Raw genomic sequence first — 20,197 nt, 5'->3', positions numbered from 1 at the left:
GATGAACTCACAAGTCCTCTGCTGAGCGACGTTTGCTCAGGTCACAAATCTTCAAGTTCAGATGAAGGTATCTTTCTCAGCATGAATTCATGCTGAGCTCTATTTGAAATTCAAGTACAGGATTGCAGCCTATGTCCATTTGCTACTTTTGCCTATCAAATTTATGAAAAGAACTGTCAATTGTAATGGCAATGCCAAGACTTTTTTTTTGCCTGTTTCAACAGAGTTTGGAGACTGCAACTTATTCTTGCTTGTGTTCAGTTTAGCACTGTTTCTAGGGTAATACTTGCCTCCTGGGCAACTGTAAGTCTTTTTATGGACCAAATTCTCTCCACAGCAGAAAACAAGAGAGAAATGAGAGCAATATATCAGCCGGGGATTTCTCTGCAAACAGCTGAAACCATTCTTCTAACTAGGAAAGGACTGTAGAGAAGCTGACAACACGGTGCTGGCATATCATTCTTGTGTCACACAAATTCTCCTCTGTGGTGACAGGGAGTAAAAGAGGTTGTTGGCTGAGTTATGTTACTTCCACCAGGATTTCTTCCCCATGGAACACACATGTTGCATGTTCCTCTTAGCCATGACACTGATGAGGCACAAACACCAATCATAATGGTAAACTGCACTCGTAAATACAAATCAGAATTTATTCATACTCAGAAACAACTGCTTTCTAGATATTAGGGTGCTGGGCCAGTGTTGGCAACTGCTAATCCTGCATCTGACTTATGAGGGAAAAAAAATAGCTGTAATGTTCTAATCCTCGCTAGTCTCAAGTCCTTATGCCAGCTCATTGACAGATAGACGAAGTCACACAAGAAAGTTGCAAAGGTGGAAATCTTGCTGTACAAAGGGCAGTGTAACTATTGCCCCTCTTCTTCTGTCTTGAGAAACTCTGAAGTGTGTAAAGCTGAGTTTAAAAGATGTGCTGTCCCCCAGGTATTGGAAAGGGTGGGAAACCTAGGCTTAGGTTATCTTAGCCATAGTCATGAGGTTCATTTTCCTTTCTGAGACACCTCCTCCAGATAAGGAGACGGGAAGAGGATCAGGGACTCCAGGTCGAGGCAGTCAGTTCTCAGATCTTGTTAGAGATCTGCTCTCCATAACGCTGGCAAGAGTGCAAGAGGCTGAAGGTGTGGGATTTCTTACCTGGGCTTTCTCCCCGTGAGCCTCATGTACACATCATAGAGTATGGCCGGTGCCTTGTGACTGACAGTTGTCCAGTACTGGTTTATCAAGTAGTTAGATGTCAAGTGAGCGTTGGGTGTTCGGAAGGCCTGCTCCAATGGGTTCCTTTTGAACGTGGACATGACATACTGCTCTGTAAGGGAAAATGCATTGAAACTCAAAATCAGGCACTTTCTGTTGAGTTGGCCACAACCAGACCAACACACTGCAGTAAAGCCCAAGTTACAGCACTGAAGATGTTTAACCTAGGGTTCTGTGAACTACGTAACCAGAGGTTGGGCATCTCATGGCCCCTTTTGGCATTTAAATTGATGACTTCAACTATTGCCTATTTGAAACACAATCTGACCCTAGACTTAATATCAGCAGACAAAAAAACTTTCTTATCAAAATATCAAAATGTAATGGAGGAAAAGCAGGCAGCTGTATCCTGAAACACTTGAAACTGAGGAACTGCAGTTCTGCTTTCACCTGCAGTACATTTAAATGATATTGGTGTTAATGTATCTTCCAAACACTGAAAGCAAACTTTGATCTCCTAACATAAAACAAAAATGACATGCCTAATTCCTAATCAAATTTTCAAGAGGCCTGATGTCAATATTAGTCTGAGTCAGGGACAAGTTGCTTACACACATAGGATGTTTCTTCTAGAAGGAGTTTGTTGTATCCTTTCAAACCATATCTGACCCACAACATCGGATATCTCAGTCTTTTTTGTGGAGGAGCTCTAGATGCACAAAAGCAGCAAATTGTCTTGCATTCTTAACTTTAAAACTGATGATCCTTTTGTACGTTAAGCCACAAAATATGTTGCGTCTGATTCTGAGCTCTTGCAATGGCACAGTGCCACAGCAGTGACATCTAGATGTGCACATCTGGGTCATTTACATATTGCATAGGCTTAATAAAACTGCAGTAGCTGAATGTAAGACTATCATCCTAAGGACTGATAAACAGATGGTGCTCCTATTCCTGAGCACCAGTGAGCTCAACAAGAAATATGTAGGCTTTTAAAACTTTTTTAAAATGAATTTGGGAGCTACAACATCAATCTGTGCTCATATTATAGTTTACTCTCTAAGCTTATGTTACAAATAGAAAATCAGATGAGAATTTGCAAGTCACAAGAAATATCCTGATCATCCTCAGATAAGCAGATTCCAATAATAATATTCAGACAGTACTCTCTCCTATCTGTGGTCAGCTCACTGCTGCACTTCAAGTAATGACTTCTGCTGTAGTTGTTCTAGATAACAGCAACTAGAGGAGACTTGTTTGCCACTTAACTGCTAAGTTTAGGAAACAAAGACTTTTAAAATAATGTAATTTAGTTTTAGTGCAAGTTCCCTGTTAATTCTTGTGTCCTGTACACTGCAAGTTTAATGGCTGAAGGCCAGTTCTCCTGAAACTCTTGTATCTGAACAGCTAGAACTAACTGCTATCTCGTCTGTTCCATGTAACCACACTGCAATGATGTGGTTATCTTGTGGGCATCTTGTGGGCTGCGGTACGGAAACCTTATCCTTGGCAGCATGTTCTCTCAAAATGGTAAGGGTTAGCAAAAAACTCCTAATTAAACCTTTCCCATGGAGTTGTGCCTGGCAGGGAGGGCCAGGAGTGGTTTTACCAAAGATTTAGAAAGGTATTTACTCCTGCCAGGGCAATGGCAATAAGCAGTTTGGGATGGGCTACTGGGAAGGAAGCCACTGTCCTGGCCCAGCTCTTGTAAGAGTTTGTGTGTACCTAAGTAGTGCGTGAAGAGTTTCTATCCTCTGTGTTGGCAGCACGTCCATGCCAATTATCCTTTAACAAAGTCATAGCTGGCTTAAAAGTAAAGAGATCTAATCCAAATTGGGAGGGGGCTATATATCTGTCCATGTTCAAATAGCTCATTGATCAGGAGAGCAAACCCATGAATTCTGCTGCTCCTCCCCTTAAGGAAGTTTCTCTAAGTGATGCTTTAAATCCCAGTTTATTTACAAACTCTCATCTGCTTATCAATATTTAAGTTCATTTAGTAACTTCATTTCCTAACGGAAACCTATCAGTTTAACTGGGAACAACTATTATTTTGGAATGGTGATACTTTTGATATCACCTGCAGCATGTATTTATTAAAATCCTGATGTTAACACACTACGGATCTAGTTTTCAGCTGTAAATTGGTTGAGAAGGCTTCCCTTCAGAAATATGTTAAAGACACTACAGCCTTTCTTTTCTTTTTCCTTTGGTTGGCATCTTTGGCTAGGATAGCAAGAATGAAATAATCAGTAAGTGGAAAATATGGATATTTCAGATCACTGGCCAAATCCACACAAATCAGTGGTATCATCACCTTATCACCTTGGTTACTCAAGTCTTGTAGCAGAAAAATGCAGCTGTGGTAAAAGAACTACAGTATTTTGCTGTGATATTACTTGGTACAAGAAGAATATATGTCAAGAGCAGATCTGATGAACACTCAAGAAAAAGTTTGGAAGTCAGGAGTGAGAGCAGTTGTGTTCTAAAATGCAGATAACAAGGCAGTGAGGCCAACTTGAAAGACTTACTGGAAGGAGGTTGAGAAAACACTAGCGTTGCATAACTTGGAACAGTTAATGCTATGGGTGTTTTCTTTATGAACCTCCCTCACTCTGGCTTGCACCGAGTCAGCTCTCTCTCTCTCCTAATTTCTGGAAAGTGTTCCACTTTGCAAGTGTAGCAAGTCTCTTATGTTCCAACATGTTGTTTTGGAGAGAGAAAGAATCAGACAGTCATACAGATAGGTCAGGCAGGCAGAAAACCCTTAACCAGAAACATAATCACCTTTAGGAGCTACTGAAATGACAGTGGATGGGTGGTCTTTCCCCTCCCACCACAGTACAAAAAGCAGCAGCAAATTCTGCAACTCCAAAGCAGTCTTATTTAGTCTTGTCTAGTCAAGGATAGATGGAATTAAGTTTTTTCATGCTGAACACCATTTTGAATCCTGCTTTAAGGTTTAGTTTGGAGCAGAAATTGCAAAATATACGTCACAAAGTCAGACTAGCAAGACTTAGATTGCAGCAAAGCAGAATAAGTTTCTTCACATTAATACCCAGTTGTCTGACCTCATTTTTGTAATAGCAAGATAAATAACAGCAGTAATGGAATAAAGCAAGAAAAAAGTCCTAAGGCGTAGCTTCATTTGGAAAAGAAATGGGTCAGTTAAGGTTCCTTTCAACACTAGAGTTTTGTCTATATCTGGAGATCTGTAGAATAAATGGGTTTGCAACGGACGTTTAAGCATAAGCTCTTAAGTAACCATATAGTTTTCAAGTAATTGTCTTCTAGATCTCTTTCTCCTCTCTCCAAGCTCATTACCTTTGTTCCCTACCTAAGGTATCCTCAGCTCACTCCAGTCTCAATTTCTCTGTTTGATCTTTCTTTCCCACCTAAACATCCCTACTCTCTTGTGTTTGCCTGTCATTCCTACAGCTGGTCCTGGTGTAAGTCTCCCTAACTAGGTAGTCCATGTCCTCTCCTCTGCAACCCCCATTTTATCTGCACTAAATGCTCAGTCACATGTCAGAAGACTCCTGTTCCCCATCCTTGTTTCTCAGCAGTTGCAAGTCACACTTACTCTCCACCCTGATGATGGGTTACAGACCCTGTGTCAGTCCAGCCTCCCCAGACTCCTTGAACAGCCTCTCCCTCTACTGATCCTGAGTCTCCAGTATGTTTGCGTCAAAGAACTTTCATGCTGGAGAAACATTCTGAAAAAGCTGAAAAACCATGGGAGGTAGAGACCTGGCCTCAACAATGTCAACCTGAAAAGTTAGCAAGAGCTAAACACAGTTGGAAATAGTCTTTCAGAAAGAGTGACAACTTGGTAGCAGTTGCTGCTCCACTTGTGAAGGAGGGAGCTGGCAGATGAACTTCCTTCTGTGCAGGGACTGGACTACTCCATGGTAGATCTTGTTTCAGAAAGATCATGGTTCCAAAAGGCCTGTTGAAAGTTTATGTGATGAGACTGGCTGCTTAGAAGCCAAATAATAGTGAGGAGACAGAGAAAATAATGTGAGTGTGTTGAGGAAGTTTTAGAATTATGTGTTTTTTTACCAAAAAGAAATTGGTAGGAGACTGAATTGAGAATTCAAACTGGATGGTTGCAGTCATGCAACAAACCTTTCCCAAACTTCTTTCTTAAACATCTTTAAGAGCAAAACTTTGCTGTTCAACATTCTATTATCCTGATACTCCTATGCAGCCTGCTGATCTCTGGAAAACTGTGGATACAACATGTGGTAGAAAGAGCCCCAGGGAGAAAATTTTGCCTTCAAGTCTCATCATGCAGCTGAAATGCTTATGCAAGCTTTGGCTGTACTCAGATAATTTCATTGGTAAATCCACAGTTATGAGCACAGTAGCAGAGTAAGATCAGTTACAATACACTAATACATCAATGTTTTCATCAGTAAAATTACAACACAAATAGGGTAAGAAAGGCAAATCTCAGGCAGTAGTGCGATGGTGACAGTTGCCTGAAGTAGCAGCCTGTGAAGAGCTTTGCATTTACTCCTGTGAAAAAGCCACAGAAGATCTGATTTTACACGTTATGAAGACTGGCTATGTCTTCCAACAATTGACTAAAAACAACCACCTCTTCTCATGACTGTGACAAACGACAATGCTAGATCACAGAATCATAGAATGGTAGGGTTGGAAGTGACCTTTAGAGAGATCTCATTAAAAAAAAAATCAGGAACTTGGTGTGATTTTTCTTACTGCTCAGTCAATTGCTAAAACCTCTTCCCTGCTATATCACTTGATCAAATCTTGTGGTAGGCTATCAGTAGGATTTTCAGACAAGCCTTGTTCTGACAATGCAATTATGGTCTGAGTCTCTGCTGAATTACAGTTTGCCAATTAAATAATGCAAAGACAATTGCAAAGCAAAGGTTGAGAGGTGAAACAGCACAGTAGTGACTTGCAAGCATCCTGTATTTAAAGCACAAATTTATGAATTAATTTATAATAGAAAGTGAATCAAGCGCTGTTCATCTGCCCATGAACATACTGACTGTACACAGTATATCTGCTGCTTGGCTTCAGCATGAGTTTATTACTGGAAGGGTGTCAGAATTTGTCTCCCTTTCACCACTGCCTCAGAAGCATATCCATGTGAAGAAAAATCAGACGTGAAAATAGTTCTGTCAGCCATGACAAAATTCATGATCAAAAGAATCTGTTCTTGAAGCACACCTGTCATTTCAAGGTTTGCCTTCTCAAATCTACATCAGCTATTTCTGTTTACAATTTTCTTCACAGAAAGAGAAGGAAAGGCTACTCTGCTTCCTTAATATTCTGGTGTTCATTCCATATAAAGGTGCTCCAAGTGATTTCAAAGCACAAAAAAATTCCCAAACACAGAAAAAGTTCTCAATCAGAAAAGGAAGATACCCAGTTACAGCTGTGCAGAGCACCTTCTCTCTTCCTTTTTCTCCAACACTTTAATACCGCACTGCAGCAAAGCGCATACTTTGCCATGTTGTTATGTGATTACACTCACAATCAAAATTGAATAGAAGCTTTCCTGAGCTGAATGCCCAGCACCAGGACCTTTTGCTCTCAGGACTCTCTCACTGACTGCAGTTGGGTTTCCCACATACAGTTTGAATGGCAGATACTGAATGCCAGCTAAATATAGGAAATCACCTTTTCAAAGCCTGGTTGAGGAATTCTATTGAAGATTGACACATTCTAGGTTTAAATCAGACCTTACCCATTTCTCCCCAGAAGAAAGGATTGATTCCACCCGTTGTGCAGTTGTACACCAAGATGGTTTTTGGTCTGGAAAAGAGAAAGAAGTATTATTTTAAGGTGTTAAGAAAAGCACCCAAAGCTCTGTTAATGAAGCATGAAAGCTAACAGCCTGAGAAACGATATCAGCTCATTAAAAAAAGCAGAAGAGGAAATTTTTCACTAATATGAAAATACAGTATAAAACATGAGGTTTCTGGAGAGCATATGAAGTTAACAGGGTTTAAGATAACTCATCCACATATCACTCATCAAAAATTATGAAAATAAGGACAGTGTGAATACTGACAAATTTCTGAAATTTTTTAAAATAGTTTTTCCTAGTATAAAGTAAATAATTGACCCAAGCAAGCCTCAGGGATACACCATGTATTTTACAACCATTTGCTTAATGGATACGATTTGTACTACCTTTAAACTTAGTGTGTTAGGGTGGTGATTACCACCAATCCATTTCTACAAAATTCTCCTTTTAATACCAAATAGAGTTTGGTTGTTACTTGGGCGTAGAACTAAACAATCATCGTACTGGTTTTCTTTCTTCTTTTGATATAAGGCAAAAATTAGTCAAATAGCTTTTTTGATCTAAGCTTGCCTTGCATTTTTCTAACTCTGCATTAGCACCTGGAATCATCTGCCAAAATGCTGAAAGAGTTGATGTCATGGTTTTGTGAGGAGCTGCTTTTGCTTGGTAACAGGGGGAAGGAGCTGCAGTGCAGGCCTGGTAAAATGTTTTCTGACTTTCCCCCAGCTCTGGGGTTCAGATCCAACTCTGGCCCAGAGGTGAGAGTTGGAGACTGGGTCAGAGGGAATGAGCAGTTTAGGCCCCAACCCAGAGATGAACCCGTCAGAGCGGCCCATGCAGGGCTGCCCAGTGTGTGGGAGACCCCGAGCTGGAGCAAGGGAGGGCTGGCGAGGAGCAGTTCTCAGGAGTGAGATAAGCGGCAAGAGACATCAGGAAAGGACTGACTGCATCCCCTATTCCCTGCCCCCAGCACTGCTTATGGGGGCAGGAGGCAATGACGCTGGGCTCAGGGTGGGGGGAAAGGTGATCTCAAAGGGTTAGTTGCACTTCTATCATTCGCCCTACTCTGTATTATTTTTCCGTTGGATATTTCTATTTGTTATGTTTTACTTTGAGGCAGATTAAATTAAGTTTAATTTTCTTCCCCAAACTGAGTAGCCTTGTCTGTTTTGTCTGGGACCATAAGTGGCAATTAAGCCCTCCCTATTCTTCCGCAGTTACAGGGTCTGTGGTACTTAAGTCTAATCATGGCCTAAACCATGACAGGTGAGATATGGCCACGGACAGAGGTAGGAGCTTGGCTGGAGGACACAGCATCTCAGTATTCCTAGAATAATTGCGGTGCTCAGAGCTTTTTTCCACTGGAGGAGGCTGCCTATGAAGACCCTTTATTTTCAAAAGTTCTGTGACTGAAGACACCAGGAGACAGAACCCCTGAACCTGGGACAGGAAAACTTTCACATTAATACTGGAAAACTGCAGTTGAATAAAGCACAGTTTTGACAGTGCTTTTTTAGGGTATTGCCTTAAAATCAGTGTGTTATCATTACTGCAAATCCCTAGAGGATTTGTAGGGATGGTTGGGACTGATAGATACATGTCAAGATCTGAATGCATGATGTCCTGTAACTTTGAATTACTGAGTAGAAGTCTGATAGGGTGTTAAAAATAAAAATTTCAGTAGTGCTTAATGTGGGAAATTGCGTTATGGAAATCAACGTAGCAACTCACTAAGGACTAAATCCTATGGGTTGTATGTACCCATATAGAAAACTCACCTAGTGCTGAGCAACGCACATAGTCTGATGGAAAGTGCACTGAAGTGAAAGCACAGACTTCCACTTAACTCCATGGTCAGGTGATTAAATACCAATGAAGAGGTTTTCTCCATTTTTCCAGCTTTCAGTGAAGAGCCTCTCCTTGTTGATTCTTTTTTTATTCTCCATCCTCCCACTGAGTCAGTGACCTTGACAGAGTGTAGAGCTTTGCAGAAATTCTACACTGTGTAGTGCCGATTGCAATTCTCTGCTAAGTTTTAGAATCTCATTTCCCCTGATAATGTCACCAGCCTTGAAAGATACTGACTTTCTAATAAGATGACTGAAAAAAAACCCCTAAAATTAAGTCATACATACTATTCTTCAAAACAGCACGTAAACCCAAAACTCTGTCAGTGAAATCACATTTACAGAAGGCTCAGGGTCTTGGCTTTTGTACACAATTGCTAATTTTGAGGTTGTGCCCAGCTAGACAAAGCTTTAAATCAAGTTCTGCAATTGCTCCTTTAGCCTCATAATTATTTGTATGGGAACCAGATTAAAATAATGCATGTTTCACCAACGAAATGTTAGAAAAAAACGAAACTTCTACTATGGACAGAGCCAGGAAGTTTATCTGAGTCCTGATACACTCAGGATCGGCATGTGCTCACCTCCTTTTCCAGCATTATAGAGAGGCTCTCAAGGGTGAGTGTGTAAGAGGAAGTTGTTACTTATTTTTTCCAGAATGTGCTGCTTTGTATGAGCTGGTGAGCTGCCTGTTAAGATTGTTTATGATCCCTGCATTTAGGTTACTGTATGCAGCTCTTCTCTACTCTCAGCTCAGAGGGCTTACTCTGGCTCTCTAAGTAAAAATATTTCTGCCTTTTATTCGCCTGGTATTGATTTCTCAGAGTTGCATAGACCTCCAGAATAATTCATGTGGTTTACTCTGCAGCACATCCTACCTAATGATTAAAGGTCAGAGCCAGAGGTTCACAGGAAAAGATCTTAAATCCTTCATGTCACACTTACCTTTCTCAACAACATAAAGAATGGTGTGGTTTTTTAGATCATCTCCCCTATCATATAAGCACGTAATATATTGGTATTGTGTGGTGCTTTCCAAGGAAAAACAAGGAAAGAGAATTTTCACTAAGAAAACTCTAGAAGATGCTTGAAAAATGATGCAATGTAGCTGCCTGAGAAAGGAGGCCCAAAAAATGGCTACTGCAAAGCTGCAGTAGATCTCTTTCCCTTCAGAAAAGTGACTTCTGAGAAACTTGTCAGGTATGTCAATGTTGTACTGAGAAACAAGTCTCACTTGTAGGTTTAAAGATCATCTGCTGTACTTGCCAACCCAGGGGAGAAAATGTGAACCAGAAAATGAATCAACTAGGTTATTGCACAGGTTTCCAAATAGCTTCTGGTTCTCTTTAAAGTCATAGTGCAGGCAACAAATACCCGAGTCTAGCAAAACAGGGGTGCCTTCCCACCTGTGCACAGCAGTGTACCATCCAGCTGCAAGGGTGAGGTTGATGGCAACATCTACTGGAATCATGTCTGCCACAGCTTCATTGTTGGCAATGACAGTCCGCAGAATCCCTTTGCCTGCCTGTGGGACAAAGGAAAATAAGTCACTGATGTAAGGCTATGGTAAGATTTCATCAACTTGGATTTAACACAAACTGTCACATTATGCTTTTCAAGTCTGGCACCTGCTCCAAGAGATTGTTTGGTTTCATTTTCAGAGGAAGTCATCTTAATGTCTGTGCTGTGTACAACAGGAAAAGTTGTGACTCTTATTTAACTCAGTACAAAACAAATACCTTAAAGAAAAAATGTAGTTGAATTTCCTGAGGCAAAACTCCTGGTGATTCCTGAAGTTACATTTTCTTAGCTGACGCGGGCAGACAAGTCTGAGTGTCTCGCACACACAGTAGTCTCTTTGGAAATGACACCAACAGGCTTTTTGAAAAGTTTACTGCCTTTCCTTTGGATGTATTCACACACTTCTCTATGAGTGAAAAAGGTCATAGCATTTTTCTAAATCTTCTTCTAACCTGAGATTCCCATTTCATGATATAATAGCTCTCCAGCTGTGAGAGATGAAGTTTTACTGCAGCAACTAGACAGGAAGTGCTCAATTGTGCAAAGACCCTTGCATGAAGTCTGGGAAAATGAAAGATGTGATGAAAAAAAGCACTTAAGGCTACCCAGGGAGGTTATGGAGTCTCCTTCTTTGGAGGTCTTCAAGACCTGCCTGGACATATTCCTGTGCAACCTGATCTAGGTGGACCTGCTACTGCAGGGGAGTTGGACTAGATGATCTCTAAAGGTCCATCCCAACCCCTACCATTCTATGATTCTATGATATTACCTTGTAAAGTACATGCCAGTGTCTAATGGTCATTGGTGGATTTTAAGGGACTCTGTATCCCCTGTTTGGTAGGTGTTATCTGGGTTTTTTTCCTGTCTCTCTCTCTCTCTGCTTTCCCCTTCTGTAATCAGATGGGTTTGTTACATTTCACAGCTTGCAAGTAACGGAGTACCACTTATGACTGATTTAGTTCTCATGAGCTAAGACTCCTGATCAGTCACATCTCATCCCTGGTGCAGCTGGCAGAGGGATCATAGACAGACAAACTCAGACACGGGCAACCATGATCCTCCTCAAATCCATGGTTAGCAGTTAACTTCTTCTGCCCTAAGCTGAACCTCAGCTGCACCACAGTAACACCTAGACATTATAACCTTAATTTGTGATGTTGCTATGATTTTTTGTTGTTGTTGTTCTTGCTACTGTTGTATTTTTTTCAAGGGGAAAAAAAGGCAAAAAGAACCAAATAGAAAATCAAGTTCAGCTATGAATTTTCCACTGCTGTGAACATATGCCCACTAGAGATCACTGTGTGATCAATTATCATATTTTCACAGGTACACAAAACACCTTTTTGAGGTCTTAAAAAGTAGGAAGTTTGATGGATGTGCTGCACAAACGCCTGTATTCAGAGCAGCATGCAATGGTCGTATGCATATGAATGAATTAGAGATTTCATATAATAAAGACTTCAGGTATAATGTTTTAAGTTAGTTTTTTACATTCAAAGTGGTTTGGCGCTTCTTTATCAGGAATAGCTTGATTTCTACTTGTAGTTGCTGATTTTTTTCTCTTTAGTGAAATAGGAGCTACTGTAGCTGAAGCCTCTGAAATAATTTCCCAGCCTGAGTATGATGTTTCTGGACTGCCTCCCAGTTGAAGCTGGGGCCAGTTACTGACCAGAACATGAATTAAACCATGGTTCTGCCCTAGAGCTTCACTGCCTTGCAGGGAACAAGGTCTTTACATGTAATATGCAACAGTGAGATAAAATGCCTCAATTATAGTCCAGCGGAAATGTAATTAATTTCATTTAGTTTTTCAATGAACAAAGCTTCTCCTTACAGCAGCTGGAGCAACTGTAGGAGAAAGAAACATAATTAGACTATCAAGAACAACTTAAACTCCTATATTTCATGATATGCAAAAGAAATGCATCTATTTGTGAAATGAAATAATTAGATTCAAATATTATAGTGGTGAGAGAGGAGAAAGAAAAAAAAGAAAACCAAAATCCAAACAGTTTTGCAAGGTTTGGAGTTCAGATTCTGCTCAGAAGATCCCAAAGATGATCTGAACTAAATCTGAATCTGGGGATTGTTTTCTATATAGAATGAGCTTGGGTTAGAAGTGGTAAATGAATATTTTAGTATTGGGAGACCTAAGAAAAATACACAAACCACAAAACCCTTCCTTTTTGCTTTTTCCATCCTTAATTAAGGCAAATTAAGCTACTTGACTGATAATACAGTTTGAAATACAGTTGGCCAACAGAGCTTGCTGTAATTACACAACTTCCAGGTAATCAAACTAATACATAACTCAGATGTTTGAGGGTTAATTTTCAGACTACCAAAGAGGAATTACAAATTCACCATATCCAAGCACATTAATTCCAACCATGTATTTATTTTTTTACCCTCAGAAGACCAAAAAGCTCTTGGACTCCCTAGTAATAACAATAAATAAAGACTTTCAGAAAACTAGTACCAGTCCAAGTAAGTTCAGTAGCAACTAAAGATGGTACAAGACAAATACAATTACCTGTCAGCACTGGCAATCCCCCTTCACTTCTCCACTTCCCAGAGCATCTGCTCCTAACACCAGCCAACATCACTGCCTGTGAGGCCAATGGACAAGGACAACAGCCTGATCTCTACACCTTGCACCCATTGCTACTGCACTTTGTGTTTTTCTTGTTTAAGTCTCAATATAGTTATATATCAAATTGTCATATTTCATCACTGAAGAGCTCAATGTAGATGACACCAATTTCACTGTCTCTGTATTTCCTATATTGAAGAACCTCTGAGCTTTCAAAAATGCCATCTCTATTTCAAAAGTATTTCAGGACAAGTCAAATCTTTTATATAAGAGGGAAAGGAAGTTATTTACAGGATGGTAGGGGTTGGAAGGGACCTTTAGAAATCATCTAGTCCAGCTCCCCCTGCAGAGGCAGGTCCGTCTAGATCAGGTCACATAGGAATGCATCCAGGCAGGTTTTGAAAATCTCCAGACAAGGAGAATCCACATCCTCCCTGGGCAGCCTGTGCAAGGGCTCCCTCATCCTCACAGTAAAATAGCTTTTCCTTATGTTTAAAGAGAACTTTTTGTGTTCCATAAAGACACAAGCTGGCATTTGCAACAAAACTTGGCCTAAGTGAAACCACCATTAGGTTTGCTGTTGTATTCAGTAAGTCTGAAGAAGAACAGAAAATATTAGATATTGGTATGGGTGGCAAAAGATTAGTATACAAAATATATGCAAGATCTAGCATAATTTCCTAAAGCAGTATGTTGAAAAAAACACTCACATATGGGCACAGTTTCCAAATACTTAACCATTAAGTGTTTTTCACTTGTTGGCAGATTAAAAGAAAAGAAAAAAAACAGAGGGGAAAATATGCTTTTAAATGACAAAAGATTTGATTGACATGTTTTATATATGGCTGGAAGCATATATATATGGTCTGTGTCTCATAACATACTGGTACATGATACACATATGACAGCTAGCTGCTGTAATTTGTTGCTTCACAATTACTTCACAAGTAATTCAGTTATGGCAAATAAAGAGCAATGCAATGGAGTTTTTTTTTTGTGTAACATCTTTCTTACAAACCAATTCTGGATACTTTTTTGTGACAGACATCTTTAATGCTCAAAAGTAATAATAAAAAAAAAAACCCAAAACTCACAGATATCATCATCAAAATTAGAAACTATCACATGAAAATATAATGAGCGGGTCTGCAAAATCAAAGAATGGCAAAACCTATATTGTGATTACGACAAGGAGGAGTCATGAAAGAGCACAGAGAACAGCTTAAGATACTGGGAGTAGAACAGAAAGGAAGCATGAGTTTTATGAGCAGTCAGCAAGGAGTAAAAGGCTGATAGATAATTATTCTAAAGAAAATGTTACATGACTAGGAGCTAATGAAACTTTTTGAACATAAGTGATGTGTTTGGGGGCTTCTGAATGTCCCTGAAATGTGTAACTGGGGTTTTAGACAAAAACACTAGCTGGGATATACCCACTAATTTCACCAGTTCCAGAAGTAATTGCAATAGTTTCTATTTATGCTCTAGTTCAGGTATAAATGAGCTTTTTTTATCAAGATGATATTTGGATTTTAGTGTTCTCTCCTGTGATTGCAGACTACTAATCCTTTTATACTCTGCATCAGGGTGATTACAATATAGTTTTTACAAAGTAATCAAGTTGGAGAAATCACACATGAACAGTATCTGTCCATAGCTTTACAGCATTATGCATTGACAAATAGACCTAAGGCAGTGATTTCATTTCAGAAAAAAAAACCCAAGAGAAAAGGAATGTAACTTTACGGTTTTAATATATTAAGTTGTAGTAATTGTTTTCATATCACAGGAAATATTTTATCAAGTTATTATTTATCTTATGGGTTTGTTCCTCACCATTTTGCACAGTAATTGCTTACACTAGTATTAAGCAAAAATATATAGTAAATTATCCATGTGAATGGCAGAGTCTGAATTGATAGTTATGTATGTTGTTTAGGTGTATTCTGCACAGGAAAAAATCCTGTATAAAGCAACGGCAAGTGAGACCCAGAGTTTTTACATTGTAGAGTGGTCACAAACTCTAGCAGTGGACTTGGCAACAACACACATGAAGAAAAATGAAAGGATAAATAATGCTTCTTTGTATCAATGGTATGGTAATCTGGGTCGAAAATTTAAGCTGTGATACAAAATTCAAGCTTTCATATCTGTGAATTACCCTAGTTTCAAGGATGCATCTTTTCCCCTTCCTTTAAAAATTTGGCCACATTTGTCCAAAACTTGAGGGTTTTTAGAGGTTTTAGAAATTGTAATTCATTTTTAATGAACCAGTAATATGAATACTCTTTCAATGTCCTTTTTTGAGCACAGTCTTCCGGGTCCTGCAGCCATACAGATGTATGGCAAGTGTGTGACATCTTTCTACCAGATTCAGAAAACTGCTGTGATCTTTTTTTGCACATAATTTCTAAGCGAGCCCATGGAATAACTTCAGAGTTGCTATTTCAGTAACTCAAACTCCAGTTTAAGGGGAGCTTAAATATTAAGTAGACATACCGCAATGAGTATTCCACTTGTCCCGTTGAAGCTGTCAATCCAACCCTACAAAAAAGAAGAATGATTACTATTTCTTTGAATAACATGTTTCTTATGCAGGCCTCGAAATGGCAAAAGGTCTCTAATGCTGTGGTGTAGACAAAGAAGTGATGAGACGCTAGTTAAGATAGATGCCAGCCTATCTGGGACAGCTGCCAGGAAGCTAACCAGTATGAAGTACCTAATTGATTTTAAATAGGGGATGCATTGTATGACACCTCAATCTGTCTGCAATTTGCCCATCAACAATAAAATCTATTTTTGTTTATAGAAACCACTTCTTTCCTATTATAACTTGCCTAGAAGAATAAACTCTGGCTTTAAGCACTGCAGTGTCTTGGTGCTGTCACACTTGCTGAAAACAATCAGTATGTTATGTACCCTCCAACATACAATATGTGGATGTCATTGAGGCTGACTTGGTTACTCCAGCAAATTTTTAAGGCAAGGAGGGAAAGGAAAACAAACCACTCCACTCTTGAATCCCATACTACTTTAAGTCAGGAAAATTGCCACTTGTGGCAGCTGAAGTTAAGAGCAGTGATGAGTTGCTTGACCTGCAATAGCTTATGACACCTAACAGTGTTCACTCTGTCTTTCCAACATAAAGAGCTTGGCCCAGAGCCTTAGCTATTTCTCAGCTGTCTTTGGAATGCTTTGAGCTGCATGAAAGCCAAAGGTGATTTTATGTTGCCATTCCAATTTAGCTGAAATGTTAGGGCACATTATTGCTACCAGTATATTTAGCTTAGTGAATTATTTCAGTCCAAAAGTACAGCTGCATTTAATTACCACGTGGCTAACATTTGTATGTGCAACAAGCCCATACAACTGCGAATACAGTAAATTCAACAACTACTAACATAAGACAGAGAAACTAGATTACCATACGTGACATTATCAAGTGCTTTCAAGGTCCATGGTGCTCATCAGAACCTCATTAATAGGCTGACTAGACCGCAGAAAGGCTCAAACCAGAATGCATCAGGACTACAACTGACCCTCAGATCTTGTGTTTCCCCAGCTAGCACAGAAATTCCCTTGTGTGTCTGTCTGGGCACCATCCTCTGTGCGTAAGACTGTCAGTTGCAAGTCCAGCCTTTTGCACATTATCATGGCTCTGTTATTGCTTAAATGTGTTCATTTCACTTGGAGACAAGAGTCTTTCCTGAAGATGCTGAAGAATGCGCAAGTCCTCCACCACTTTCAAATGTTTTACTGTGAACTAGGGTACCTGTTTCTCAAGTGGATGCTGCTACAAGGGAGAGATTCCTGATGACAGTGCAGCTACAGCTGTATTAAAGGGCTCTCAGTAGGGAATTGCCATGTATTTGTGCTTACTGGGAAAGGCTCATGCCAGCTAGCTCCCACGATGGATGGCCTGATGATAGCAACGTTCAAATTTCCTTTCTCTTGCTGAATCAGGTACTCTGACAAGGCTTTGGTGTAGGTGTAAGTGTTGGGCCAGGCCCCAATCAGCTTGGGTGTGATGTCTTGAATGATAGATTCATCCAACCACCTGTGGGAAATAAGGAGAAAGTCATTATCCACCACACAGGTAGAGAAAAGACTGATGCAAAATGACTGGTGAGACAGGAATCCTCACCTGAAATGAGGAATAAGCAAGTCACAGACATTTAAGACAAGGAACAACTGGTTTGAATCTAGGCTGGCTCTGTAAAAGAGGCTTACTTTTGTCTTCAAAGTGTAAAACAACTGATGAGCTTCATGCTACAATGTCCAGCTTGACTTCAAGTATCAATACAACCTGATTTTAAAGCAATCTCTCATATGTTATTTATGCTTCAGTGCAATCTGTGATGCAAATATAGCCATGGTATAGAGATTGATTGAGCACTCCCACTAACTAGCATTCATCCATAGTCAACAGTCCCTATATACTCCCAAGTACTCTTGGTACTTTGAGTTATTGGGTCAAGTAGCACTACAAAGGGCTTAAAAGCTAGAACAATGTACTACAGGGATATTATCCCAGCAGCACTACTTACAGGGTTAGATGTTCTACCCTGCTGGTTTTCTATGGGTTTGTTCACATAGGAAATTAGGAAATGGTGACAGCTGCTTAAAAAAAACAACAACCAGCCAAACGAAACCTCACCCAGGCAGTTATGCATATACCTTTTAAAAAGTGGTCCTCACCACTGCAGTGCTGCAGTAGGGCCCTCAGGCAAGAAGGTTCTTCTCTGGCATACTATCAATACCTCACTGCCAGCATTTGGGTCTAAAGGAGAGGAACTGGCTGTACTTCCAGAGCCCTCATACATCGCTGCCAATCCCCAACAGGCTTTCAGCAGTCTGCTGTTACACTACAGAATCAAAGATTAAGTCTAATAATCCAATTTGTAATTAAGTCAATGGACTTATAGTTCAGACTGAACATGTGTGATCTTCCCAGGGGCATTACAAGGATACTGATTGCTGCAGGTCCTCACTTCACCCCTCCTTACCTTGAACAGGTAGAGGTCAAGGGGAAAGGAATAAGGTGGAGATTGTCACACCTGGAGAATTACTTAATCTTATAAACTTAGAATTGTGAACACTTGATGGCTCAGGTGGCACGCTACTTTTCAGATGGCTCTCATTAGACACAGATGGAAACATTACAGGAAAACTGTTGCATGAGAAACCATTGATTCACTGAAACTGCAATACAATTTGCAGCAGAGGACTGAATTAATTGAATAATGTAGTTTTGGAATGAATTTAAAAGAATCTGACAGTTTCTAGTATAAAGAAATTACTTTTTTAAAATGAAAAACCCCTTATGCAGGCACAAATACTTTCCTTTGCAACCCTAGTTCCATGATTCAGAAACGAGGCAGAAAAATGGTTTAAGGACAAGAAATGAAGTTGAACTACACAGAGGCTGTAAGTAGCATACAATATTGACTTAATTTACAAAGCTTGTAAAGCAGCCATTGAACCCAGCCTCCTCAGATTCTCAGCTAAATTGCCACTGTTTGAATCTGTCAAGTAATTAATTTCCAGTCTACCTAAAGACGTCTATTTCTGTGGAGCCTGGAGGGAGAGTTAGGTTCATTCGAGAACTCAGATTAAGCTGCATACAAGTCTTTTTCCCTCCTCTTGGTTTTTTTCACTTTTCTTTAAATAAATGGGGTTTACAGGTTAGCATTCTCACAAAGCAAAGACAGTTGTAGAAGAAGTCCTTTCCCCTTGCCCTCATCCTTCCAGACAGGCCTCTGCATTACTTTAAGCGGTCATGAAGACCACGCTCCTCCCTGTCTCAAGGGTACCATACTCCCAGGTGATTTGATCTACCAGCATTACCATCACAGGAGCGCTGAGCTGACAGCTCTGCCAGGCAAACTGTTCCTGCTCTTCTGTGACCTACTTTGAAATGCTAAAGCGCAAAGCTACTGCTTTCAATTGCCCCGTAGAAACAAGGGATGCAAATGAAACAATTAGTAACCTCTACTTTCACCACATATATGCACCAAATTGCTCTGGCATAGGAAAACACAACTTTCTTCATTAATCATTTTGCATTGAAAAGACATTCTTTTTCTTGTAAGTGATGACAGGGCTACATTTTCTGCAATAATGAAAACAGTTCTGCTTCAGCCTACACCTCACTGCACGCTGTGTTCCTTACCTCAGCACACCCTTCAAAGCTTATCTCCCGCAGCTTTAGATTAAGGTAAACCTTGCTTGATGTGACAGATTATATGTCTACTCTATTGGCCTGACAGCACTTAGAAGTGTGACTTTTGGTTTACACAGACTAAGCCTAAAGCTTTATTTGCAGGTTAAATATAAAAATACTGGAAAGCAAGGATGTAACAGGAGGATAAGAACAAAAAAGGAAACAGCTGTGAGTCCTATAATTTCAACTGAATAAAGAATCAGAAGCACCTATCAAGTGCATAGCCAAAAGGTTATTAAATGGATCTGTTATTGCATCCAGTTGTGTGATCATGCCTCTTAATGCACTTGCAGAAGAGCACTTTAAGACAAGGGTTGTTTGTGAAGGGAAGCTTTCACAGCTGTTTGATGCAAAACATGACCTGAAATTCTTCCCCCTTTTTGAGGGTAGTCTATATTTGCTTGTCTGCTTCTCCCTTTGCCTCTTTTTGAAGGGAACATTTTGATATTCAAATATAAAAAACCCTATTTTACTGTGAGGGTGAGGGAGCCCTGGCACAGGCTGCCCAGGGAGGTGTGTGGAGTCTCCTTCCTTGGAGGTCTTCAAGACCCGCCTGGACATGTTCCTATGTGACTTGATCTAGGTTGACCTGCTTATGCAGAGGGGTTGGACTACATGATCTCTGAAGGTCCCTTCCAACCCCTACCATTCTATGATTCTAGGATATCTGCTAATGTCCTTTCCCTGAAGCTTTCTGTACCAAGATATCCACATATTATTTCTTCCATTTATATGGTGAATTATAAAAGATGTGTCTTTCAATGCTGGTTTGTCTTCTCTCTCTTCTCTTCCAGTAATCCCCTACTCTTCACAGTCTCTCAGAGTTTTTTTTAACCCTGTAGTGGGTTTGTGTGGCCAGGTTTTGGAAGTCAAGGGCTACAGGGGTGGTTTCTTTGAAAAAGAGCTGCCAGAAGCTTCCCCTACGTGTGACAGGTCCAGTGCCAGTCGGCTCTAAGATGGACCCACTGCTGACCAAGGCTGAGCCAATTAGTGATGGAGGTAATGCCTCTGTG

The 20,197-nt window shown here is 40.1% G+C and overlaps 1 protein-coding gene across 5 annotated transcripts in view; it reads right to left on the bottom strand.

Moving 5' to 3' along the window:
• The window catches only part of FAR2 (fatty acyl-CoA reductase 2), a 158,121-nt gene that overhangs the window by 13,134 nt on the left and 124,790 nt on the right, over positions 1–20,197 (bottom strand). For all 5 annotated transcript variants that reach the window (XM_062007327.1, XM_062007335.1, XM_062007308.1 and 2 more), the window contains exons 5-9: positions 16,841–17,018; positions 15,461–15,505; positions 10,254–10,372; positions 6,938–7,005; positions 1,153–1,324 (exon numbers count right to left, since the gene is read on the bottom strand). In XM_062007327.1, the coding sequence (XP_061863311.1) occupies positions 1,153–1,324; positions 6,938–7,005; positions 10,254–10,372; positions 15,461–15,505; positions 16,841–17,018 (582 nt within the window). The remainder of the gene's footprint in view (positions 1–1,152; positions 1,325–6,937; positions 7,006–10,253; positions 10,373–15,460; positions 15,506–16,840; positions 17,019–20,197) is intronic.

This window comes from Colius striatus, chromosome 1 (assembly GCF_028858725.1).
Source record: "Colius striatus isolate bColStr4 chromosome 1, bColStr4.1.hap1, whole genome shotgun sequence".
NCBI classification, from domain to species: Eukaryota; Metazoa; Chordata; class Aves; order Coliiformes; family Coliidae; genus Colius; species Colius striatus.
This window is presented reverse-complemented; position numbering and strand designations above follow the sequence as displayed.